Source organism: Falco cherrug, chromosome Z, assembly GCF_023634085.1.
Source record: "Falco cherrug isolate bFalChe1 chromosome Z, bFalChe1.pri, whole genome shotgun sequence".
Taxonomy (NCBI): Eukaryota; Metazoa; Chordata; class Aves; order Falconiformes; family Falconidae; genus Falco; species Falco cherrug.
The window spans coordinates 30,041,767-30,069,369 of NC_073720.1; the positions used below are offsets into that span (position 1 = coordinate 30,041,767).

At 38.2% G+C, this 27,603-nt stretch overlaps 1 protein-coding gene across 2 annotated transcripts; it reads right to left on the minus strand.

The window, feature by feature from the left end:
* Positions 1-659: 659 nt before the first annotated feature.
* PUM3 (pumilio RNA binding family member 3) lies at positions 660-27,441 on the minus strand. 2 transcript variants are annotated; one of them, XM_055699282.1, is made up of 18 exons: positions 27,332-27,441; positions 26,835-26,941; positions 24,893-25,075; positions 23,174-23,303; positions 22,267-22,342; positions 21,427-21,520; positions 21,202-21,268; positions 20,482-20,656; positions 18,755-18,858; positions 18,172-18,250; positions 16,328-16,426; positions 15,226-15,279; positions 13,644-13,724; positions 9,568-9,710; positions 8,584-8,806; positions 7,456-7,543; positions 5,479-5,569; positions 660-912 (listed from the first exon to the last, which is right to left on the minus strand). In XM_055699282.1, exons 2-18 carry the CDS (start codon positions 26,929-26,931, stop codon positions 783-785), a joined length of 1,914 nt encoding a protein of 637 aa, XP_055555257.1. In that variant the 5' UTR covers positions 26,932-26,941; positions 27,332-27,441; the 3' UTR covers positions 660-782. The 2 variants fall into 2 exon arrangements, with proteins under 2 accessions (XP_055555257.1, XP_055555256.1); XM_055699281.1 differs by having other exon boundaries at positions 24,893-25,078.
* Positions 27,442-27,603: the final 162 nt, after the last annotated feature.

Here is a 27,603-nt window from a genome sequence, read left to right on the forward strand (position 1 = left end):
TATCAACATGGCATTAAACACCACCAGGATGTTGTATGAATGCCTTACAAATAAAGTTTTGGGTTTGGTTTTTTTCTTTGCTTAAAATAACAAAGTAATATTAGCTTGATTCTTCTAGATGAAAATAGGGTACAGTACCAATCAATAGGATGGTTATTTGATATCATGCAGAAGTAAATTCAGCACTTCCCTATTACAGCGAGGACACTAAAAAAAAAAAACCCACATCCATGGTCCAGTAAAATGGTCAGCCTCTCCTTCAGGACCTTATTTGAAAAAGTTCGATAATATTTTTATTCAATTTTTCTAAGTTATTGAAGGATGAGAGTCTCCATCACTCCTTCAACAAGGTAAGAATTGGACTCAAATTGTTTTTCTGCTTTGTTTTTTGAGGAAACCAGGAAGGAAGAGCATTAGGAACAAGTATATTTGCCAGCACACAGTATCTCCAGAACAGATGCCTCAGTTTCTACGGTAACTATGACAACATAAATGCAAATTTTAACCAGACTCAAAACATTTTTGATCATGTTATCAGGAAAGATTTAACTTCTTGATTACATGTTCATAGGTTTCCACTACCTCTTAAATCTTCTTGAGATCTCAGTCTCTGAGAACAACCACTTACTGCACACAACAGAATACGTACAACAGACAAGTTGTTTTAGAAATTATTTAATTTACAAATGCATACACTGCTTCTTAAAACAACCATGGTGCAAAATCTTACCAACTCTCAGTTGGTTGCACTGATGTAAACTGTCTTTTTATCTTCATTTACACTAGGAAGTCAATTTCTCCAGTAATGCTTCTATTCCTTTTACATTTTTATTTAGCTTCAACTTCGGGACAAGTTTTTGCAGTCCTTTTTTGACTGTATTTGCCACTTTCTGATCACTGCTCCGGAGAAGGCTACAAGAAACAGGAAAAAACCCAAGGATGTCAAAAGGTTAGCATGTAAGTCATAGAAAAGAAGCTGTCCATGTAAAGAAACAGTAACTGTTTAGAAGAATATAGTTAGGGCAGATTCTGATACCTCCTATTAGAGAAAGTTGTAAACTTTCCAGAAAGCATGATACACCAAGTGAGAACACAACCAACACAAGATAAATCAGACTGGAAGAAACTGCAGATCCCTACTCAAAGCAGGCTCAAACACTGGGTTTGACCAGACTGCTCAGGGCAGTCCAGGCTTGAAACACCAGTGCCAGGTGCCTCTCACCCTTCAGCCACCTATGCACTGCTCTGAAGAGGTGAGCTCTCCTTCATCCCCTCCTGCTGGCACCAGGGGTGCTGTTCAGTGCCCAGCTCTCCTTCATCCCCTCCCATCAGTGCCAGGGATGCTGTTGAGTGCCTGCAAAGCCATGCCTTCGCCTAGCTGAACCAGCCCTGGTCCCATGGCCTGTCCTCCCAGGTCAAGGGATCCAGCCCACAACTAGGCTGGTCTCCCTTCAATTAAAGTCACTCCAGTTGTGGATACCTTTCTTTTAACAGGGGTCCTAAAACTGGATGCAGTGAAGTACATCTAATACACACCAAGTACTTTCACTATTGTACTTCCATGTTTTTAGTGCAGGACTACAGAGCCTTACCAGTTTTGTTCTTTTTTAGACATTACTTTTGGAAAATGAACCAGCTTTCCCAGATAGCTTTTCTTCCTCAGAAACACGGAAATTCATTGTAAGCTGTAAAATACTATTAGAAAAGCAAAAGCATCTGCACTATACAGATCAACCTAGGCAGTGACTGCCCTTCTCCCCTTCCTTCAGGCAACAGTCATATGTTCTTGGGATTCTAATACAAAATCAGTAAAGATAATATCACAGCTAACTTGCTACTCTGAAATGATGAGTGCACCCCACCTAAAAAACTTACTAGTTTCTATAGCCAATTTGTACAATCCAGAACCAAATTATAAATTATACTGGTCTAGAAATATACTAAAATTGGAAACAAACTATAACATCCACATACTGGTACCAAGCTGGCTGCATGATACTGCAATTCTTTACAACCCCTGCAATTCTTCTGAATAGCTCCCACATTTGCAGTTACCTAAAAGCTTTTTTCTAGCCTACTTCTTAAAGGAATTAATGTAGCTTAAGGTGAGATTTAAATTTCGTCTCCTTAGGACTCCAAATCCCATGCAGGATGGCAAACGCTGTAGGCAGTAAAGCATGGGATACCCATATGACAACACCACTGTTTTCAGCTACTTTATTCCTCTATTTATTTGTGTCTAACATCTTCTAGCAGCAACTTCTGCTACACTTTCAGCTATGACAGTACTGTTTAATCAAGAGGCCTTCTTTAAAACTGAAATCAACACAGTGAGGGTGATCCTATTCAGCTTCTCTGTGAGTCAGGTACCCCTGAAAATGGCAAGAAGAGTACTGACAAAAGACAATGGTACTTAATACGGAGAGATTTCACATGGTTCACCACCAGGGACAAAAAGCATACAAAGTAACAAGCCACTCTGGGGACTGAGCTTCTGTATTTCTAAAAGTGAATCGAATCTGCCAACAGCTATACACGCAAAGCTGCTTTCAAACTCTTGACATCCACACGAGTTCTTTCAAGACATTGTGATCTTTCAAGACACAGTCTTTTTAACATAAGACACATGTATGTCTGATAATATAGCCAAAAGATCAACACACAGGGCTGGGGTTTTCTAAGATCTGGTAAGCAGGCACCTAGGTATTTTGGGGGTATAAAATATAAATTTTACAGGTTACACAAATATGGAAATCAGTAAGTCATTTGGTGAAGTATGTTTTTATCCATTTTCTACCCTGATGTAATACATCACTGACAAATTCAAAAATACTGAGAGGTAAATACAGAAATGTAAACAGACCAGCATCCATGACATTCAAGTACTTAAACACTTTATTTAAACTAAGCTGATTGTAATGTCCTCAAAGAGCCTTCTCATTACCTTAGGACTCTTCACACTTGTATTATGTCAGAACCAGGCCCCATATTTTTTTAATAAAAATCAAATTAAAAGCAAGTAGGGAAATGAAAGGAAAGGGTCCAGAGGATACCAGATAACTAAGCCATCAAGCATACAGAATGAACTCCTTGTAACTGCTGAATAAGCTTAAATGACTAGAAAGCCAAAACTCTTCAAATTAAATGACTGGGTAATTCTGAGTTTCAGATCTGCACATAAGTCACAGATGGCTCCCAAAAGCCAACAACAAAACAAAAATCAATCACAGCTTCAGGGAGAACTGGCAGCATCTGAAAATTACCTCTGTCTGAGGAATATGAGCTCCTTTATGACAAAGTTGTATCTGAGTATTTTTTTGAATAAGAAGATTCTTTAAAGCTCTGCACTTTATGTAAAAAAAACAATAATGCTGTTGTTATCTATACCAGATTAAATTCATTAGTGCTGTATGATTTAGGTAACCTCTCAATTTCAATGTACACAGTTTAACAAAGATGAGATCAATTACCACATTAGCGAGGTAAGCAGGTGTCACACGAAATGGAACAAAAGCAGCTGGTTATCGTTGTGTGTTCCCAGCTGCCTAAACAAAAGGGCATTATGCCTAAAGAGTCGTCAAGAGAAGCTCAAACTACAAATGATTCAGCTTTAATGAAAATTTAAAAAAAAAAACCAAACCAGAAATATAAAAACAAAATTCCAGTAAACAAATAAACAATTCTCCCCCATACTTTTATCTCTCTTCCCTGTTATGTGAATTTCAGTATTGGTGAAAATTGTTCAACTGCCAATCTGGGAGATAAGCTCCTCTGCTTGGTAACAAAGCACACTTGCTTAAGTCCTACCCTGTAGTGCCACGAGTAATAGCAGAGAGAGGGAAAGACCGACATTCCTCACAGATTTTTCCATAAAATACAACACTCCCGTGCTGGTTTTTGCTAATACGCAATTACTAGTTTCCTGTTTTCTTCTGTAAGCCTTCAAAACCTATTAAGAGACTGTTGTCATGGTGACAGCCAAACAGTTAAGTGTTATACATGGAAAAAATTCCACTAATTTACTTTACAACCTTATTTGGACAATCAAAATCACTTAGTGCATAAACCAGCAACACCACATGTTACATGAATCTCAGCCTTGAGTTAGGGGGAAAAAAGTCCAACCATTAATACACTGTCAGTGAACAAGCCTTTGTAACAAATCTCTACTGCACATCTGTGCACAGGATCAGATAACTTAAAGGCATTAGATGCATTTATTGAATTCTAAAGGCCTGTTATGAGAGGCAAAGAAAAGTTTTATTATTTTAGTAGCTGAACAATCTTAACAGCCAGCTCCGTAAGGCTATTACGATGTTGTGTAAACTTGTTTTGTATCTGGATTTCAACTACCAATTCTTCTCGCTAGTGCCCTGAATGATAACGACTAAACAAAGCTAGAATTAAATTCAGATTAACTAACAGACATTCTATTAGTGAAAACAGCTTTTGATTCACCTTGCAAAACAGCATGAATGTCAAAGTAGCCTCACTAAAGTCATAATGAGCACAGATGGAAAGTGAACAGCAAGGAGTTGAAAGTAACTTTAGGAGAGGGAGAAGGGGGGCAGAAAAAACGGGAAAAGAGGTTTTTGTTTTTCATAATCATGTTGTCTCTTTGAACTGTTTGTTGATTTTGGCTCAGTGTAAGCCTTTATGAGGAGTCAGCAGGGCAATGCTGACCCAATAGTTCCAGAACACACGCTCTGGGCTACAGACAAAACCTTGGGTTTCTATGACCTGACACTGAGAGGTAGTTACAAAGTGAAAACAGTGGTGATTAACAGCTGTTCTTATTTGACAAAACAAAATGTTAATGTTAGTCCAAATTCTATGAGGTCTTCTTGATCTCAATAGTTGAATGGTTCACTGCTTCAAAGTTAGCCAGTTGGCTCATCATAAATATCTGCAGTCTATTCTTTTGTACAGTTTATTCCAAATACTTTCTTACTTCAGTATGAGACATGCTTAGGCTCCATAATTAAGGAATCAACACAAAGCAGCAAGTTTCAAAAAAACCCACCAAAAATAGAAAACCAAAAAACAACCTAACAAAACAATAATCTGGATTCTTACATGTCTCCACCAGTCATCACAGATATTTTTCAGAGTTAATATTTTAATGTAGCTCTTTGTGGACTGCCCTTCAGAGAATTTTGTGCTTGTAAAACAAGACACAGTAGACAATTTTAAAAATAAGTTTGATTTTTAATCCTAAGATTTTCCAACATTAAATCCAACATTTCCAACTGCTTCCTAGTACCACAAAAGCTTGAGCTCAAGGAACAACACATACAAACCCTGGTTTGAGTTTTCCCAGTACCCTAATTCCATCACAGACTTACCAGTGGCATGAAAGACAGTACACATAGAGCAAAACATGGCACTTTGCTGGTAGAAATTTCAATGGATATTCTCTTAGCTCTTCAAGAAATTAACACTGGAACCTAATCAGAAATAGCCATGTGCCTTACATACCAACAAAGAATAATGGCACCTCGATTTACTCCTGCCCAGGTCTTCATATTCTCAATACCAACACGTTCCACCAACGTTCTTCCAAAGCAAACTGTAAAATGTGGGAAAGATAGTGGTAAGAAAAAAATTAGACAGTAACTTCATACAAAGAAGCCTGTTAAAAATTCTCTGCAGTTGTGATTGAATCAAAGCTTTTAGCCACCAAGTATTCACAAATTTTTGCTCTCAAAATAACTATTCAATGCAATGAATACCTTTATACACATTTGACGACTTCCAACTATTGCTTGAATTTAGTTAGACAACAGCTGCACTGTGTGACAGTTCACTAGTATAAAGCAGTCAAACTTGCTGTATCTTTTTTAAAAGGGTGTCAGAGGCTATTCATGTCTTAAAGGCGGCAACCACTCCAAGGAATGAACTTGTTAAGAATGACAACATCACAAGAGGTAATTATATACAATATACTAATACATACACACACCTGCTGAAAAATGCTGTTTTTAAACATCTGACTCTACAACTGAAGAGTTGCACTTCAAGTTTGCACTTGAAGAAACAGAAGTTACATCAAACTTCAGAGATAATCCTTTAGTGATGCATGAAAACCACTAGGAACCTTGTTTCTTTCAGCTGTTCTGATGCTACAGGGCTCTCTTTCCCCACTAGCTTTGAAAGCCCAAGTTGGCTTGCAGATTCATTACACTAAATGCATTGGCAAAAGGAAGAACCTAGGCTGACCTCAAGTCCCCAGCTGAATTTGAACTTCAGGGAAATTGCTCTTACAGCTTGTATGCTGAGCAAACTTATCAGTAAGTAACCCCCAAAAAATCCACCCCACCTCCAAACAAACACTGAAGCTATTTTTCACTGTCACTATTCCATCTAAAGAACAGGTCAGTTTTTATTCAACTTGTTTCCTACACAATAACAATTTAGTTCTTTTTTAATTCCAATTCCATAATCTCAGAGCAATGATTCTGAATGATGCACTCTTTGGAGGAAAACAAAGAAACCAAAGAGAACAGCTTATATTTAAAATGGGAATTGCACAATGTTAGTAGAAATAAATCCAGACAGCTATCATCATCTCAATTAGGCTGGTCTCTGGAAGATACTCTTAAGCTTCCCCTTTGCACACTTTTAATCACCCACTTCAGCAGCGTAACAGCCTCCTTTCAGAAATGTTTAACAAAGCCCAACAAACTTATTTTTTAAAAGAAACTGTCGATACTTGAGTGTTTTAAGAAAAAATAATAAAAGTGTTTAACAAGGCCTGGTAATTTTACAATGAAAAAATCCCCCTACACACAGAGAAGTTCCCTCCAGATTATACTATGCCACCCCCACCTCCTTTCGTTTTTTTGAGGTTTTTGTACGAGAAAAAGTAATCTCTATTTAGGACAGGGTGACTCATGCAACAAGATTTTACAATTATGTAATAAAATACGTTTAAAAGCTAAATTAAGATGTGAACATCTGTGCCCAATCTCTGCCTGGTATATGAAATGGCAAAGTTGTCCTATTTTTGTACATGAATTATCGCAATAACAGTTATAAAGCATTAACCCAGCAGCACTAATGAACACAGTAAAGACTACAGTTTGGCTCACAAGCCCTAGTGAAACACATCTTCCTGTTAAGACTTCACTTTTTGTATTAGCCTTAAAATTGCTGTGTGATTTAGCAAAGCTATCAAGATATCCTAAGCAGAGAAATGAACTATGTCCCAAATACATGCTGAATCCCTGAGAAAAAAACCAAGCAAGTACTTTCATTGCAGAAAAAGCAAACGTATCTTTGGCATTCTGTTCTTGTAACAGCTCACAACAGCAAAAAGACAGAAGCACTAATCTTAAGAGGGTATGTTAAATTTTCCATATATTAGTATAAATGCAGCAATCTCATTTTAGGTCAGATAACCAATCACTCTGAGGTCATAAATTGATAAATAAATAAATAAATAGAGCTGCATACCTTCTTTTCCACACTCTCTCATTTTTTCATCTTGCTCTATTAACCATTTCAGAACTAGATGGCCTGCTGGATGCTCTGCAATGTGAAGCTTTAAGGAGAGAAAACAAATCAAACCAAAATGAAATTATTTAATGATGATGTTTCAAAATGCAGTTAGTTACATATCAGTCCATAAACATTCCTGTTTCTGCCCTTGGATATCACTTCATATGGATCCATTTAGTCATCACCTATGCAAATATCACCAAGTTTGATGCAAGTATCTGAATACTTAAACTGACCAGTTTATTTTTTACCACCTTCCCTGTAACAACTGACTTTCAGTAATATAAACCATATCAACCAATGTTTCATCCACTCCTCCAAGGGCTTCATGCTTCATTACTGAGCAGAATTCTCTTGTCTAGCTGTTTCTACAAGAACTTGCAGACCTTCCACATTTTCACAGCCTTGAAAATTCACTTCAGTATGGTTCACAGAAAAAATCACAGAAAACGAGTAGTTCATGTAAAATTCTGTAAACTGTCTGTCTTAAAGAAGGGGAAAGACAGAGCAAATTTAGCACTACTACAAAAATCTGGAGTGCATCTAAAATATAGTATACACACACAGCATCTTTTGTTTTCTAGTCGACAGACATATATCCGACTGAGCTTACCAAAATAGGGGAGGGGCACACTTTGAAGAGAAGGTCATACTGTGAAGATAAACAGCTACTATCTAAGATCTTTCCTGGCATGGAGATAAGCATACCTGAAAGCTAAGAGACCCAATCACTCTCAGTGTAAACAGCTAAATGAACTATAAAAAAATTTGTAACTGTTTGATTGCATTGTGGTAACATTAAAAGACTGTGTAACACGACTGTCAGCTACCTTCACACAAAGCGTTTAAAGCAGTTCTGAAGATTCAAAATCACGAGTATCTTGCTCTACAATTCAAGATGCAACAATAATAAACCATGAAAGGAAAATGTCAGAAAACAGAGATCACATCTAATATATGAGCGCTCTCAGGGCAGTATGTTGATGTCTTACATAAAGGAAAAAAGAAGCAGACTTCATTTTCGTAACATAAAATAAGCAAATGCTCTGCAAGGTCTCAGCACGTTGTCCTCTGTTACATTACCTGCCCATCACAGCCGCCTGGAACCAGCTCCTCTGCTGCTAAACTAGCAATTGCATCTAGTGCCGGCTGGATGTCACCAAGAGCTGTTCTTAAGATGTCAGCAACCAAGACAAAGGTAGCTTTGTCTGTCACTACTTCTTGGGTATGTTCTTGCAAATATTCTAGCAAAGGTGAGGAAATAGCTTCCAGAAGTTCACGGCGGCGGAGTTCAGTATTCTTCTTACTGATGGAAGAGACAGCACATTACTGTAGGAAGGCTTGCTCTGTATGCACATCAAGCAACAAGAAATTCAGAACATATACACTACTTGAGACAGCTATAAATTACTGGAAGATCAAAATAAAGCATTATTCTTCCCTCAGTTTCACACATAATTAAACACATGTTGCACACAGATTTTAAGAACACATGGAGTGCATGTATAGCGTGTAAAGCTGATTGCCAGTAAACCTCAGTTTTTTTAACAGTAATTTAACCTCTGTTTATTTTCTATTCATTCTGTTATCTCAACTACTGAGACGCATTTCTTAAACAGCTCACTAATAATTTATAATTGGTCCTCCTTGGAAAGATGATAAGCATAAATGTCAATACAATTTCACTGAATTCAAATTAATGACTTCCATGGTTATTGCTAGAATTTGAGATACACTATTATGCAACTCAAGACAGCAATATAGTATATTAAAAATCTTCTTTTTCGCCAAATTTGATACATGAGTTTAAACAAACACCACATCCAATCTGGCCCTTTACAAAGTGGGTAAACTGCTGATCACCAGTATAGAAACTTTAAACCAAAAAAGCAAAAATACGGACTACAGATTAACACAGCTAATAATACTTATGTATTATTTAAATTACATTTACATTACTTCAGTTTTAATTTCAGCTTTTTTTCATAATATATCTATCATGACAAGAAGTTGCATGAACTCTTCTAGACTCTAAGGAAAACAACTTAACCTTCATATGTGAGTTACCTATAGGCATTTCCATCTCCCTGCTGCAGAAGTGTGATGATTTCTGGAACAAAATGTGCAGGGTCTCTAGGACTTAACAAGTACAACAAGACCTTCTTCCCATATTTGTTGTTTATTATATTGGGCAAAGCAGCATTTATTTCCTGTAGAAGTAAACAAACAGCAACAAAACATTAATAAAGGAATAGTTTTGAGCCATCAATAACTACTGATCACCATTCAAATACAAATCTTAGGAAAGAAAAGCTACATACTATAAATATTCATACCTGCATGCAACATTAAATAAAAAATCTCTAATCAGAATGAAAATTTGGAGAAGCGAGAGAAACAAAAAAATATTTTCCTATTTTGTGGTGAACAAAAATGTGTTCACCACATGCATCAATGTCACTGATTAGAAAATACTATAAATACATCACCTAAGAGTAAATGTTGATACCATGCTGACTTTCAAGGGAGTGTACCTAAGTGCCTAGACAGCAATGACAGTCCATGGGAAGGAAAAGTCCATCTTAAACTGATCACAGAATATTAACCAAGAAAAATTAAGTTTCAATAATAGAATAAAGCTGACTTCTGCTAGGAGTATTATTTGCAGTTAATTTGAGCATTAACAGAAAACCCAGAGGTTAGTCACTGGCTAGGAGTAACCACTTTGTAATCTACAGAGTGGGCACCTCATACACCTGTGCACTAATATGGCTGAAGAATAAATCCATTAATGTGCAGGGGAGTTTTCCTGCTTATAGAAGCACCCTGCTATATTCAGATGGAAACACCTGTATTATCCCATTTGCTTGTACTCAAATTTTTGTCCGCCTCCCAGCAAATGCCTTTTCATACAGCACCATGCATTTTATACAAGCTCCAGGTATCCCTGGAGAATCCTGAGTACCATTCAGATACTGTTGACCATTCTGATAATCCATTCCTGGCAACTTTTAATATACATATAAAATTTATGATTATCAAAGCAAAGGAGGGCCATAGAGAGCTCTAAGCAATTCCAGCACATTTTGCAGGCCACAGCCCTTAAAAACCCTTTTTTCCACCACAAAAGTCCCTCCACAAACAAGCAGAACAAGATAAATAGAACAATTTAAAACAATGTCACTCTTTATTAGCGTGGCACCTGTCTGTCTGTCTTTGAGGGCAAGAGAAACAGAGAAAGGTGGTTGGAAGCTGGCAGGAAATGGTAAGACAACATTCTTATTTAAAAAAAGTTGCTTAAACCTAGGTGAAAATGAGTTTTGGTAAACCCAAGATGAACATCAGTTTCATGCAGCACTGTCACTATGAATATGAATAAAAATCTATTACTATAACCTTCACACTCCAGGCATGGAGGGGAAAAAAACCCCCAAAAAGTCTTCTTTGAAGAAAAAAAATCAAACCAAAACCACATTCTGCCTTCTCAGCATGTACATTCTGATTTAGGTGTGCAGTGTTCATTCATCAAATCTGTGACAAAGGTGCTAAAATATTTTAAAATTTAAAACAGGTAAAGAAAATATTTAGTTTAGTACAAAAACACAAAAATCCCTGCATTTCAAAATTAACCTGTAACACGGCCATTTTGTATAAAAGGTAATAGACACATTTTTCTTTAAATCTTCCAAAAGTGTATTTCCCTCACTGATTTCATGATTCTGATGAATTACAGAATTTAGTCACTTTCAGTGCCAGAACTGTGAGAAAGTCCCAGGAGAAACTCCCAACAGAACAGGTATGCTGTCTCTTGTGGTAACATCTCCGTAGCACTGCCTCCTTGCACTCCTCATTAAAGACAGGGAATTCCTGCTAAAAATCCGTCTGAATCCTGACACACACCAAGCTCACAACCTACAGTTCCAGTCACATATGAAGGTTTAAAGCACCATACATATTCTTTGGTCCTGGATTAAGACTCCATGGAGCTGAGAGATGATGATAAGGAAAGAATTTCCTCGAAGGACTTAAAGAGCTTGAAACTCTCCCTTACCTACAAATTCCCTGCCATTCTGTCAATCCACATTAAGTGATCAGTTTTAGAATACTACCAAAAAAAAAATAATCCCAATTTACCAACCAAAAAAACCCCCAAAACCAGACTTGCCCAAACACTGCTTTTTCTCCCACACCCAAATCTTTATTTTTCATACATTCCTTAAGCTAAATTTTAATATGGACAGAATAATTGGTATAAGGTGTTTTAGAAGTCTGCCTGCTCTTTAAGATAATTTTGAGGGTTGGATTCTTCTACAGTGTGCTTCAGTGCTTGACTTCTAGATGCTTCCACCTCATCCTCTGCTACAAGTTTCCATTCACCATCTGAAGAGTAGGTTTTAATCTTATCTTTTTTTTTTCCTTTCCCCTGACATCCTTTCCCCATTCCTGACCTCACAAAAACCCAGATGGGCAAATCTCTATGTGTGAAGGCCACTCCCCCTTATTCTCCTTTACTTTTCTGTACAGATTGATGTGGTAGAATGACGAAACAGTAAACACTCCATTATCTCTGATCTCAGATGGTGGAAAAATATAGATGATTCAAGAATTAAATGTCAGCTTGGAAGCTCTACTAAAGCCAAACACAGTATCTGAACTAATAAACTCTCCAGAAAGCACAGTGCTTTTAATACAGTACAGGAACGCCTCAGTGATCTTGCACCAAAACAGCTCTATCTGTCAGGGCTTATTTGCTTGGAACTTGCCTAGAAATTCTTACATTGCAGACTAGACTCTGGAAACAAAACCCAGCTGTGATTACAGCTAACATATCCAAGTAACAAACAAAAGCCGGACGGATGCTTTCATTTGTCCACATCCACCAGGAAGGCACAGACTTTGGGCCAGATCTCCACGCTAGGGTACAAAAACCCAATTCCCCACTACACAAAGTTGCTCAGTCGAAGAACTGCTCATATCTTTTAAAGCAAGCCTCATCATCACCTGCCTATTGCTGCATCTCAACCAATCAGAGTCCTAAAAGCTATAGCGGGAGTACCACAAGCACATTGCAACCTATCTATCCATGTTAATTATCCTGCTTGCACAAAGTCTCCTTTAGCAGTGTGAAAATATTAACTTTACAGTAATTTGCAGATTAAAACATCTTAGAAGTGATAAAATTTGCATGTAAAGAATGTTAAGTATAAACACTTTATGAAACCCCATTAAATAACTTTTGGAAGGAAGATAGGGAAACAAGGCGGTCCAAAAGTAAGCAGATGCAGACTAGATCACACTGTCTTTACTGTTCATTCTGCAATTCCATGTAGGTGAAGCAAAACAGCTAAGAGTGCTGTCATGTTTCAGATGTCTATCTGTATCCATTAGAAATATTACATTGATTTTATCCAGAAAGTTAGTTGTCATTTCATTATCAACATATTAAGTAAAAAATGTCAAGTTTTGAGAATTAATGTGAGTTAATGGTTTCAGCATCCAACCAAAAGTCTCCAAGTACTTTTTCTCATTTGTCACGGTATACTATATTCAGGCCTGTTGCCATATTCCTGAAAGTTTACTACAGTTTATCTTGAAGTATCCTTTTGCAAGATGCTACTTCTGCAAAAAAACCCCAAACAAACAAAAAACTAAAATGTGCTAAACAACCTTTTTTACAATAATAAGTCTGCACAATGAGGACGTTCTAGGCATGGACCTTCCTGATGTTGTAGGTTTGTCTGTAAAATGGAGAAGACTGTATCTTTGTTCTAAAGTTTTCTACTAATTTGATCTCTTGAAATACTAACAGACCTCAAACTACTACAACAAAGGCATTGACTTTAAAGAGATTCCAGTCACCCATTAGCCAGAATGAACAGGTACAAAAAGGAGAATTTTCAGCAAGCACTGAATCTAACTCAAAAACTAATCAAAAAAACTTAAAGAGAACATATGAAAATGCTGAGGTCTTCTATGAAAAGAAAAAAATAACCATGATTCACAAAGATAATGACATAGAGAAGGTGAAAAGGAATTAAATAGTTTGAAAAAAGCAGATGGATACCTACTCTCACCCTCCTATACACTGACAAACACATTGACACTATTTAGTATGCTATTTTAGGAAAAAATTAATTACTTACTGATATAATTAACTGTTTCACAAGTTTAGTGTCATCGATGCAATCAAATGCTGCCAGCAATACCAGATGAGAAAATTCACCCTGAAAAGATGAGACATCAGAAACCACGTGTAGTCAAGTTCTATGAATATACTGACTTAGAATCAACATTTCTGAGAATTTGTCTTGAACATGACAGAACATGAACCACAAGCAAATTCTGTGTACTGCCACAGAATGAGACAAGCCCAATATTTAGGCTCTCCCTGAAAGCAAGGCTTGTTAAGAGAAGCATGTTGTTAAAACAAAGGTAGATTAAGTTGATCTGCCATTACAAATTAATATACTGCTTTATCACATCCAAGCTATTAACCTAACCCGATTGTGTAATCATCATTTGAAATCATAAGATTTGCCTTACAGGAACACTACACAGAGACTTTACTACTATGGTGCATTTTCTTAAAATTGAGATAAATCACATCCCGTATTACTGGAGATCATATGTCTACAATGAGCCATACAGTCTCTACTGCATTGCTGGAGAGCAAGTCTCTAGCATACTCAAAGGGGCACAACCCAATCCACTTTCATGTCAGCGAGACCCTACGTCAAAGTGTAGCCAGACTTTCAGTGCTCCTGTGTTCTTTTAGCTATTATTTACACACCGTCTCATATTTCTATATAATATGTTTTTTATAAAATTAACAACTCATTTATTCTGGTACTAGAAAATGACGGAGAGAAACACTACTTAGACCAGTGGCCTCCAAAGTGGGATGCACAAGATAATCCACATATAAAAATAACTGGTTATTTTTAACTCCTCCTTTTACATTTCTATTTCTGTGTATGTTTTATAGAGTATATGAGTACAGAATTTATACATATACACACATATATTGAGGCTGCATGCTCAGGGTTGTGCGATCAAGTTTGGAGACCACATCAACTATTGGTAGACAGAATGATCCAGCAGCCAGGAAGGCAAGAAGTTCAAGGCGCTTTTCCTCACAGTTGCAGTTTTGCCTACCACTACGAAATCTGGTTGCAACTGTTAAACACTACTGGTGCTGCAGTCTCCATACATGTTACTCAGAAAAAACTTAAATACAGACTTCTTCCATTGCATGTCACTTCAGCATTAGTTCATTTTGAAGCTTCCCAACTTAAAATTATTGAGCATCTTAAAAGAAATGCATATTCATGTATATTCCAATGACACTCCCAACACCTCAATTCTTAACCCTCTTCTGTATATATGTTCTTTTACTCCCAATCAAGGAGAATTAACCAAGCCATACGTAGATGCAATATAAAGTTGGACTCAAACAAAAAAACTGTGAAAAAAATATTTAAGACTTATAAATAACTCTGCTACTTTAAAGAATACTACATTTAGTGCCCACAATGAAGCTTCTCAGTATGCCTCTGAGTATTCTGTAAAATTCAACACACTTCATACTAATGTATCATCACTACTTTAAACCTAGTTGTATAAAGATCACACAGTTGTTTCCAGTACTGAAGCACATTCCAACTAGCCTCTACCAAATCACTTGTATTTCAGAGACTATGAAATAAATGGTTAATGAACACTCACCATTGCTATTTTTTCAATATATGTCTTCATAGTTTTCACAATGACTTTTCGGTCCTGTCCAAAAGGAAACAAGAAACTTGAATGAGCCTACAATGCCAGTGACTCTAAGTAACTAAATGGATATTTACACCTGCAAAAAGATAACCTTTAATTTACTTAATAAGGCAAAGGCTACTGACCGAAGTCTTGCATTTGTACTATTAGTCAACATCTAAAAAGTGTGATGAGTTAAACCTGAACTGTGAAAGACTTAACTCCCAAGGAGATTCTGTGATATATTTACAAGTCCAGTTCACCAATGGGAGATGCCAAAAAGGGCAACTTGAAAACAACAAAAAAAATGCACTTCAACCCTTCATTTGAAAAGAAACTTATTCAACAAGGCCTGAAACTTTAAAGTAGCAAGGACTTAACCTACTGCAGACCTCCTTTACTAGCAGGACTTTTTTAGCAGGAAGTTTCCTCAGTGCTTATACTTTGGGCCCTTGCAATCACTGCTGTCTTCTTTAGACCCATTATTACCCCTATATCCCAGTAATTTCTTTTTTTTTCTGTACTCTTTAACCAGACTATTTTCATAAGTTGCCTTTTTTTTTTAATACAGAAGAAGACCAGAGCCACTGCAGTATTTACAAGAGATGACAGCATATTACACTTGAATAGGATACAGGACACTGTACCAGCAGAAGAAACTAGAACACAGTTTCTATTACAGTTTCTAAGTTTTGGCATTCTAAAGCTAAACTGTGTTCCACATTATGACTTCTTCATTGTTCCCTCCCTACTGCTGATTTCATTTGCATTAAGACATCTACAGGATGAATGAATGAAAACCAGAAAAGCTCTGTGTGTCATCTCCAAGAACTCTGCTAAAAATAAAAGGAATGCTTCCACTACAGAAGTTCTAATCAAAGCATGTGATTCACAAAAAACTACTGTTTCTATTTGCCAATAAGTGGGGCCACTTTTTAACTTTGCTCTCAAATACTTAACTGCATCAAAATGTGTACTGGTAGAAGAACCCATGTGGGCAATCATATTCAAGTGTCTCAGACCAGACTACTATTAAAGAGGACTGGGCAGACAAAAAACCAAACAGTACCTTGGGAGTACCATGCCATAAGCAGTGCATTGCTACTCGGGCTCCATCATGAGTGTGTGCCAGGTAGATGACAGCTTCTCTGATAGCTTCTATCATTTCCTGGGGAAGAAAAGGTAGTAAAATAAAAAGGCAAAAGAGACCTGAGAAGTCTCTTTTGGTTGGGTGGGTGAGGGCATGAAAGGATTTTTTGCCTGCTCACAACATTGTAAAGAGGATCAGTGTCTCTACAGAACCACTCTCACTGTCTTGACCTATGAAAAATGGTCTCAAAAGGAGTCCTAAAGACTGTAAATGACCTAAGTTGCCTCCCTTCCAAACTACACTGTTCATCATATTCATCCCTATGAAATCGGAAGCGTATTGAAGCTTATCAGTTGTCCTAGTACAGAAAATTCAAGGAAGGGTGCTTAGAACAGAGACAGAAATTAAAGGAGACAAAGATAACCATCCATTTAGGAAGAAAAACTATGCAATTTTTTTATACATTATGTGGTATTAGCCAGACAGCCGAAAGAAATAAAAGGTCATTTAAGCACCAGGTGATGTTATAAATCAGGTACGACAAGAATCAGCCAAAAATTAGTCTTCCTATCAAAGGCATGAGGTTCTGAAGCCACCTGACAAGTAACACCGTCAGCCAAAAAACCCCACACACACCCAAAAACCCAACCCCAAACTCAAAACCAAATTAAAAAACCTCCCAAGGTTACTACATACTACTCCAGTTACTATCTGATAGATTTCTTTAACATGAAGTTCCCACCTATCTCCCCCTCCATCACTAGGCTTCTTCTCACTCCTTAATCAAAGGTTCCAAGAATTTTACCATTTGTTTAGAAACTGCTCAGCCACAACATGAATGACGTTGCTAGCTACATGCACAGGCAGGAAAAGATCTACAAAAGGAGTTTCCAAACCCCAAAGAAAATACCCACATGCTATCATGTCTACACAAAAAGCCAAGCAAGGAGGAAAATACGCCCTTACTCCCCTGATCCACACAAGACAGTGACTCCAGAAGCATTCTCTGACAAAGCATTACATGAAACCATGCACAGGAATGCTTAATTATATAATATCTGGACTCAGAATAGGCCACCTCACTACCATTAGCTTTGCGTTTGTTAACAGTAACAAAGAAGAGTTCAGGAGTCCAGTCCAGCAGAAGTAGGTAAGAGCCAGAAAGTCTAGAAGGCTCCATCTAGCCTGGACTAAGGTGGTGGTGAACTGCAGAACCAGCGTGAGGCTGATAGACAGAACCTGAAGACAAGTGAAGTCAAGTAGGACACTACTTTATACAACATCAAATCACACAGAAGGATTTAGGACTAGTTTTTGGAAGAATGGCTGGGATAAGCTTAGAACTGGAATTTAATACAGACATAAAGATACAAGCTGTATGCCTGGTTCAGGAAGTGGCAGAAGGCAAAGTTTTGGCTGCTGACAGAAGGGCGCAATCCGTTTGGTCAAGAGTTTTTTGGACAATGGCTAGAAGCAGTTAAGAATCTACACACTGGAAAGCTAAACTACTGAAAGCAACGTATCCGGCTTTGATTATTACCCAGCTACTAAGAAGGACCATTTTTAGCATGGAGACAGGAAACATCAAAGTAATTCCATTAGACTTTTTTTTTTTTTTAAATTCAAGTATCACGAACACTTTAGCTTTAGTGTGAAAGTTCACTGTGACTGTTAATCTCCCTACAATACTAATTCCCAGCATTTACCTGGAATTGCCAGATGTAAATGTCTATAAATGCATGATGTATATTTCTGTCCAGACAAGATTAAAAACATTTCACTGGAAGGCAAAAGACAACAAAACCAAAACAAAACATACTTACAGATCTTTGTTTTGGAAGAGCATAAGTGAAAAAGTCCAAAAACACTTTATGCACCAGTGAGTGCTTTATCACAGCCTCTCTGTATTTGGGGGGAAGAAGAAAATAAGAAAAACATTCCCCACAAGTAATGGCTTTAACATCAGCAAGCAATACGTCATTTATATTTTAAAAAGTTAGGCCATGAGGTTTGCAGAAAACACACAGTCATTCTGGATTAGATGTTTAGCATTTACACTATGTGGAAGATTCTACCAAAACTTAAGACATTCTAAAACCTAGCAAAACATCTTCTCCTAAAGACCACTGGCGAAGCTTATCCAATAATGCATTATGGAAGCACCCCACACTGTTGGATTTCTACTGATTGCTTGACTGGAGTAGGGGACACTTTAGTTTATAGAAGTGGAGTTCAAAATTAAGGTAAGATATTCATTATGATAGTTCAGACAAAACCATACTTACTTACTTACTAGACAACACCGCAATGTTACAGCTTAGAAGTGTATCAATATCACTGTCTGCCAGTCACAAACAAAATACTTCATGATAGATGGTTACAGTTTAAATCAATTTTTGTCCTTACTTTTGTGCCATTGGGGTAAGAATCTGTTTCATTTCATCCAAGATGGCCTCTCTCTTTTCAGGGTGAGCGTCTACCACTTTATCCAGTGTTGGGATAACTGGTGTCTGAAATGAATGCACAATCAGAGGTTTAATTATTCACAGTAGGTATCAGTGTTCATAAAAAAATTGTAATCTTTAGTCCATTTTCAATCAAAATTTGTGAACACCACCACAAACAAAATAATTTTCTGCAAAACTAGCAGTTTTTACAATTTTAAAAATAAAAAGCTTATCTACTTTAGCTGTATACTTGTTTCTACAAACAATATTCAGCAAATATTAGCAAACAAAAGCTGTTTCTGTGGTCTGAACTGTTTTTGCCCATTATGGTCAGTGGTTCATAACACTGTCAGATACAAGGTAAAACACAGAAAATGGGCATTGTGTTAAGGGAATCCTGAGCTAAGCAGAAATCCTGCAGGGTGGCATGCACGTGTCAAAGCAACACCGCAACAAGCAATGAACTGAGAAATTAACCAAGGCCAGGAAATCCCAGTTCAAGAAGAGTAGAGAGGAGGAATACATACCATAGGCTTTAAATACTGAAGTTCTTCCTGATACCTCCACTAAACAGTTACACTAGCAACTCTTGTAAAAGAATCTGTTATTAGAAGAATAGTCTGACTAGATAGAAAATTAGAAGAAATGTATTTCTAACCATCCCTGCTGGAAGGGGGAGGGTGGACAGTTGGAGGCAGAAGCAAAAGCGACCTTTTTGAAACTTTAAGACACTGCAATGTAAGACTACTTGAAGCACTCATGCCAAGAATGCTAGAACAATGGAAGCCAACAATGTATTTTATTTCAGAAGCTATTTTACTCTGTGTAAAAATTACAGCCCACAAACACACCTTTCTATTAGTGTTGTAAAATGCTTTACTAAAACTTTTAATAACCTGTAGAGAAAAAAACAGCAACATAGTTCAAAAATAAGCTGTTATTTTCTTGCACAATTTTAACAGAAATCTTGCAAAAAAGCATGCCTCTTTGTACACCAAGGTGCAAAAGTTACTCTAGTATAATTAATAATTGCATAAAACAGATTTGTGCTTTGTAGTAAATAATTTTATTTGTGCCTGAAAAAGAAACCAAGTTTCCATGTCAGCAAGAAAGAAGGAAAACCAGTCAGTCAAAAGAAAGGAGGTTGTACTTTTTAAAAAGGTACCCACTGCCTGGTGAGCATCTACACCTAAATGGTTTCAAGAGAGTTTGAACTCAAGTCCTGTAGTCTCCATGAGAAAAGAAAACAAAGCAAAAATTAACAGGCACATTCTGCTCACACTCAGTTCTGATGAGACACAGGGCAGTTATGACATGAAAGCCATCTACAGTATTAACAAGGAATCAAGCCTAAATTTTATCCCAGCAAGAATGATCACTTCAAGGCTGGACACTATGATACTACAGTAACTGAATTATGTATTAGACTGTCTTTGACGAGCACGGCAAGCTCATACATTAACATAATGTATTTTACACAGTTCAAACTGAAAAAAACACAACAACTTAATCTAGAATACAAACATGCAAGTAGTCATAACGTTTAAGCGTGCAAAGCTAGACCACGTTTGGACAGCTGACAAAGAAATTTAATGAAAAGAAATAGTAGTTAACGTAAGTAAGGTATTACTAACACAATACCTTAGATGCAAGAACACCTTAGACTAGAAAGTATTGAAACATCACCTTGTAAACCTGGAAAGTGTTACCATATAGTTCTTCTGTCAGCATGTGTCTCTGCTCCAGAATGGCTTTGTCATTATATGCATATTCCACTACAGCAGATGCTTCAGCATGACGGAGCATTTTTTTCACATGGCCTTTAAAACTTCTTATTATTTCTGCAACTTGTGGTTTTGTCCTGTTTCACAGGGAAAGATAGATAGCAAGAGTTAAAACTTCACGGATAAGCTGACCTATCAATAGTTTTAGTTTTGGAGGTACATTTAGGCAGTAAGTTTTAACTTAGAAATGAGGAAATATACGCATCTGGACAAGCCTTATGGCATTTATACAGCAATAAATCCAGGAATCTGGAGAAATCATAAGGCACTTTGAGGGAAAGAAACCAGTGGATAAATCCTAAAGAATAAAGGATGCCTTCCTGAAACACTAAGCAGAGAAAATTCTTAAAAGCCAGTTTTTTGTATAAGGCAAAGATAAACTTTGAGCATATATTTGAGCTTTTTTGGCATGTTTTCCTCGATATGTAGTTTTAGGTTTACTTTTTTGCAAAAGAAAAATGGCTGTTAGCAATGCCACACGCTCTCCTGTCTCATCACTATCATAAACATGTTTTCCATCCACATTTTGTTATTCATGACCAATGTGCTATAGATAAAGAGCAGTATTCACACTGGAAATGGAACAATGCAACACAGCTAAACAAATTCACTTCATACTCACCCATACATAAGAAACTTCTTCACAATATTTCTGGAATATTTTGACTTGCTCAACTCTACTAGGCTATCTAGAAGGGAAAAAAATATTCAGCTGGTTTGATTTTTCATATATTAACTCTACAAAACAAGATGCCTTTATATTCAAGAGAAAATAATATGGCTTGTTTAAATGTGTCTAAGAACAAAACAGAAGCACATAGGTAAAACGTAAATGGGAAGAAAGTACCTTTCAGTTCTTCGAATGTCTCTTGCCTTTGCTTCTCATTACCATACTGAATAAAGCACTGGATCACTCGAGTTGAATCATGTGCAAATGCCAGCTACAGGACAGAGATATTTCATTATCCTAGGCTATTCAAATGGCATTATGTACCGAATTTATTTCGATGCACTTGCTCTCAGATACAGGTTTAAGGTTTTTTACTCCTTTAAGCACTCTATCAAACAAAATATAGACAATATTTGCAGTTGCTGACAATCAAGGATATACACCAAAGTTTTAATACTGAAAGAGAACGATGAAATGGTACTTCATTTTCTGTCACATTCTTTGTAATTTCAGAGTGAGGGTGACAATACAGTTCCACTTCAGCATGGAATACCAAGAACCACTTTAAAATCCAACCTGTATTTCTCTGCAAATTTATGTATTTCAAGAATTAACTATACTAAACAATCTCCTGATACTTAAATGGAAAGACTAAGTTCTCTGAAAGAAAGCTGCAAAGCAACAATTTTAATTAATCATAACTCCTGAATGGCTGGTTTTGCACTTCAGTTAACACAGAATTTCACTGACTGAAGCTGCTTTGCAAAACAGATGGCCTTATTATAGCCAGCTTGATAGACAAAGCACCCCAGGACTACTGTCCTGAAATCCAGATGCCAAATGCAGCCTTTCAACTCTGTTTCTGTTCTTTTTTCACTCAGTTAAAAAAAAAATAATAAATCCCTGTAGCTTTTGGAACAACAGGTTAGTACTGTATTATTAAAAGTTCATTTATATTTTGCCATTCTTTAAAGAAGCTTTTGTGAATTTGTGCACTATGGCATTAGTTTTTCTTACACTTTTAATTTTTCCATGAAGAAGCGTCTGTAGCTCATCCATTAGCTTTCCTCGCTTCTCTTTATCACATTTCTTCCTACAAGCAAAAAAACAACCCACAATCTTATCTGAGGAAGCAGGGGTTTTGTAGTATGATTAACTTGTATATTTAAAGAAGCAAGACATTACAAAAAAAAATTGTTAGCTCCTGCTAACCGAAATTTACATTGTCATTCCTTAAACCTGTAGATAGATGTCAATAAGCAGTTCCAGTTTCTAGAAACCAAGCCAGATTTCCACACTTTAAAATTACTTTTCTAAGTAACAGGATTATTAAAAAGAACAAACTCAAATCTGCAACCAGAGTTACTTACAGATCCAAAGGTCTGTAAAAGTCTTAGAAATAAAACTGCAAAGCACAGACACTTGGAGCAAGTAAATGTGGCTTTAGGCAACCTGGTCTAGTGGAAGGCGTCCTTGCCTATGGCAGAGGGGTTGGAACTAGATGATCTTTAAGGTCCCTTCCAACCCAAACTATTGTGTGATTCTGTGTGGGGCCTCAGTTCTGGAATTACACCTGCCCAGCGAGAGGATACAAACCTCCACAAAAAACGCATGCAGTGATTCTACTGCAAGATCAGGCTGAATCAGTACATACTCTGTGCTTCAGGAGTTGATTCATTTTTTGAATCTTGAGGCATTTACTCAGAAATTTTAGCCTAAAATATAAGTAAGCTAAATCCAGACATTTATAGCACCATGGGTCACCACACTCTGCTTGAACCATCTGTTGCATGCCATGTTAACATTCACCCACGGAATTTCACTGTGGAAATATAGTTTCACATAATTACAAAAGGAGAAGAAGTGTCTTCTTGCAGCTTACGACTTAAAGCCAACTGAATGAAAGAAAAAAAAAAATCATTACCTTCTCACGCTTTCCCATATTTGCTTTGATTTTACAATTATGTCATAATTGCTTTTATCATTAAGTTGTCTGGTTTGTTTTAACTCCTTCCTTTGCTTTTTGAAGTCATTCCATTTTGGCTTCTTAGAAACTGACCCAAAAGACAAAATAAATACATTTTCTACAGTGAATAAAAGAGCAGCAATGGAATCCTTTACCAGTATGAACTGTGGCAGCTCTGAACTGCTAACAATTCAGGAGCTTTGTCTGCAATGCAACTAGCAGCCTATGACTGCCCCAGGCAATCCTCGATTTTTACTTCATCCTATACTCATACATACCTTTTCCCTCTCTCAAAAGAAGAGCCCTAACTCAAAGATACTTATCTGAAATCTCAGAGAAAGGAAAAAAATTAGTCAAATTCCTTAAGTATGGGATTTTAGTATGCAACAGCAATACACTGCCACACAACAAACTCTGTTACAGTTAATTCTAATGACTTATGGAAAAACCTGAAGTATTTGATTTTAGTTTTATCCATACCTTGACAAAACCCATCATCTTCTATTACATAGTTTCACAGAAGTAAGTCACGCCAATTATTATTTTTACACAGGGCATTAAAGACCCAGCATTAAATTTCCACACCCTAAAGCACCACCTGTTTGTATTCAGCAGCATGCACTTCATGCTCTCTTTTTACAGAGTATACTGTTGACATTATCACTCTCCTCAAGTAACGCCAACAAGCAAAACCAGTATTACTTTGCTGCGAGAGCAATGCCACTGTGCAATACACAGCAGCTTTCAATTACTCTTATAACCAACATTTAAAGGTTTGTTTGTGGGTTTGTTTTTTTGAAAGCAGCTCAATATGAATATTCTATTTCTATTAGATTTCCAGACATGTAGTGCACATACCACGTAAAGTAATCCTGCAAACATGCAACAGCAGCAACAATAAAATACTCAACACCTTCTACTGTCCTTCAAACAACTAGCATTTTTCTGAACTTCAAAATCCCTCACGTAAGATTCCACTTCTCATTTTACACCGTTTAATTGTAGAGCTTTGCTTCACAGCAGAGGAAGGAACAACATAAAGTTCCCATATACCAGAAACAAAGTTAAAAAAGAAATCTATTTAAATAGTCCTAAAAGCAGACAGTTATTTACCCTCTCAGTATAAACACAAAAATAAGCTGCAAAATGCAAAAAGCAGCAATAACACCAATCGTATCTTTTTAAAAGAAAAAAAAAGTGACTAGATAGTTTGGACCACAGGAAAAAATAATATAAAAGATCATCAACTTTGTTTCATGACTTCTTGTGTTCCAGATTTAATAGCCAGTACTTCTAGGACAGATGACTAGATTTCTAAAGCGGTCCATGAAAAACTGTATTTTTCAAATTTGGTGAAGACAGCCAGCTAGCCACTTAACACTGTCATTAAAATAATCACAGCTTTATGATGGCATATCAATTATTTAAATTTGCTACTGCATCTTTCCTTCTGACTTCCAAGAAAATTCATAGCTGCTGATCCTGAGAACTTTGGCCTCCAGCTTAATCAGGTGAAGTAAATTTTTCCACAGCAAAGATTAAACATGAAGTAAAACTTGGAGTAATTCAGCCAATTTGGAAAGATAATAACAAGGCAGAGGGAAAGAGGAAGACTTAGGTGAACGTGTTTCCCAAAACCTGGTTTCCACTGATCTCCAGGCTTTAAAATCTGCTCACCTCCCTCTTCACCATCCTGGAGCTTCCTCTTCTTTACAAGCTTTTCTGATAGCTGTTCATTCTTGAATTGTTTGACACCGGCTTTTCCAGGTCTTAACTGTCCTTTCACAAATTTCGTGGAAATGGATTTAGGCTTTCTCTCCTCATCTCCTTTGTTAAGGAATTTCTTTGGCAGACCTGAATCTATTAAATGACATAACAGAAATTAAAATGCTATCACAGAGATAATGTTGCCTCAAAGTAACAAATTACTACTGTAACAAGAATTAAACTACTTTGTAATCACAATTATACATTTAATAGTAATCCTTACAAGCTTCTCAAAGCTGGTGTTTTCATTGCAGTCCCTGGGTGTCCCAGTTTTCCCTACAGAAGTTTTGTCCAGGCATTATTTTCTGGGCAGCAGCATAACAGCCTCAGCATAAAAAGGGTTATTCAAAATTGAGAATTTCACCACCCCCAACATCAAAGTCATAAATTCCCAAATCATCTTTTCACAGTTCATGGTCAGAATGTTATCATCTGTTTTAAGCAGAAGAGAGCAAACATTGAAAGGTATCTTCCCAAGGGCTTGCAATACAATCCATTGAAAGCATTTCAGCTTTACTTTTTCCAGCTTGTTTGATCATATAGTCTGTATAGTTTTGAAAGCAAGAGAGAATCATAGAATGACTGAGATTGCAAGGAACCTCTGAAGGTCACCTGGTCCATCACCCCAGCTCACATACAGGGCCACCCAAAGGTGCTTGCCCACGACTGTCTTTGGGTGGCTTTTGACTGTCTCCAAAGTAGGAGATCCCACCGCCTCTCTGGCTAATCTGTGCCAAGGCTTGGGCACACTCATAGCAAACAAGTCTTTCCTGATGTACATCATGAACCCCCTGTGTTTCAGTCTGTGGCCACTGCCTCTGGTCCTCTGTGAACCACTGGAAAGAGCCTGGCTCTCTTGTCTTTGCACACACACACAGACACAAACACAGGGCCTTCAAGTATTTGTATACATGGAGATACATGGAGACAATCCCCCTCAGCCTTCCCTTCTTCAGGAACTGTCCCAGCTTTCTCAGCCTTTCCTCATAACAGAGGTGCTCCAGACCCTTCAAGCTCATGGCCCTTCACTGGGCTTTCTGCAGTATGTTCATTTGTCTCTTGTACTGAGGAGCCCCGAACTGCACACAGCACTCCACGTGAGGCCTCACCAAGTGGTGAGAAAAGGGCAAGGATCACCTCCCTCAACCTGCTGGCAGTGCTCCTCCTAATGCAGCACAGGATCCAATTAGCTGCCTTTGCCACAAAGGCACATTTCTGGTTCATGTTCAACTTTGTGATCACCAGAAGCTTCAGAGCCTTTTCTGCAAAGCTGTTTTATCCCACTATGTGCTGGCACATTGGATTGTTCCTCCCCAGGTGGAGGACTTCACCCTTCAAATGTCAGTGAATTTCCTGAGACTTCTGCCAGCCCATTTCTGCAGCCCGTTGAGGTCCCTCCGGAGGGCACCATGACCCTCTGGTGCATCAGCCATTCTTTGTAGGTCTGTGTCATCAGTAAACTCTGCGCCATCACCCAGACCATCAATCATGCCATTGAACAGGACTGGACCCAGGATTGACTCCTGGTGTACACTACTAGTTACTGGCCCCAACTAGATTATGTGCCACTCATTACCACTCTGGGCTCACCCACTCAGCCTGCTTTCAATCCACCTCACTGTCTGTTCATCCAGGCCATAATTCATCAGAACCTCTGTGAGGATCTTATGGGAGACACTATGAAAAGCCTTACTGAAATCCAAGTAGACAATATCCACTTCTCTTCACTCATCTACCAAACCAGTCATTTCATGACCTGATTTTACCAAGATAAAAACTGAAGTGCAAGCATGCCTGTGCACAACCAGAGCATCTCAGCTGGACTCCTACTAGGGAGCCTGTGCCTTCTTACCGTTATCTTTTTTATATTTCCTTTTCCCGTGTGGCACTTTTCCACGAGATGCTTTTCCACTCCTCCCCACAAACTTCTTTTTACCTTTTGTTTCCATTGTGGCAACACTGCAAACAGAGCAAGAGACAGCATTACAGCCACCGCGGCTCACTGCTAACAACACGAGGAAAAGACCACTTGTGCTTCCCTCTACACCGGTTAAAGCACTTGACGGAGTAAAACCCTTCTCAGTGGCGGCCGCCCGTCCCTAGGTGGGCGATGCGGGCGAGAAGAAGTCGCTCACAGGCCGATCTGCACGGAGGCTCAACCAGGCAAGTCTGCGGTTCACTGGGCCTGGGCGGCCGCTGCCCCAGCCCCGCTCCCCAGAGATCCCAGGACCAGGCCGCGTGGCAGCGCCGGGAGGACGCAGCATACCGCCGGCCGGCAGCCGGGCGCGGGGGCCGCCAGGCTGGGGTGCTGCGTAAGACCCCCCCCCTCCCGCCGCCCCAATATCTTACCGCGTACCGCCGCCCCTGCCGCTCGCCTCACACGTGCCGCCGCGCCCGCGCTTTGCGGCCCCTTCCGGCGAGCGCGGCTCCCCATTGGCCCGCCTGCCGCTGCCGCGCGACAGTGCCGGAGCAGCGCGCCGTAAAGTGCCGCGCGGAAGCCGAAGGGTGTTGCGCTCTCCGCCCAGTGCCTTGTTTCCGGCCATTGGCGCTGGGTGGGAAGGGGTGGGGTGGAGAACTCTCCATTTTAGGGTCCTCCGTAGCAGTTCTTGCATGTGTGGAGT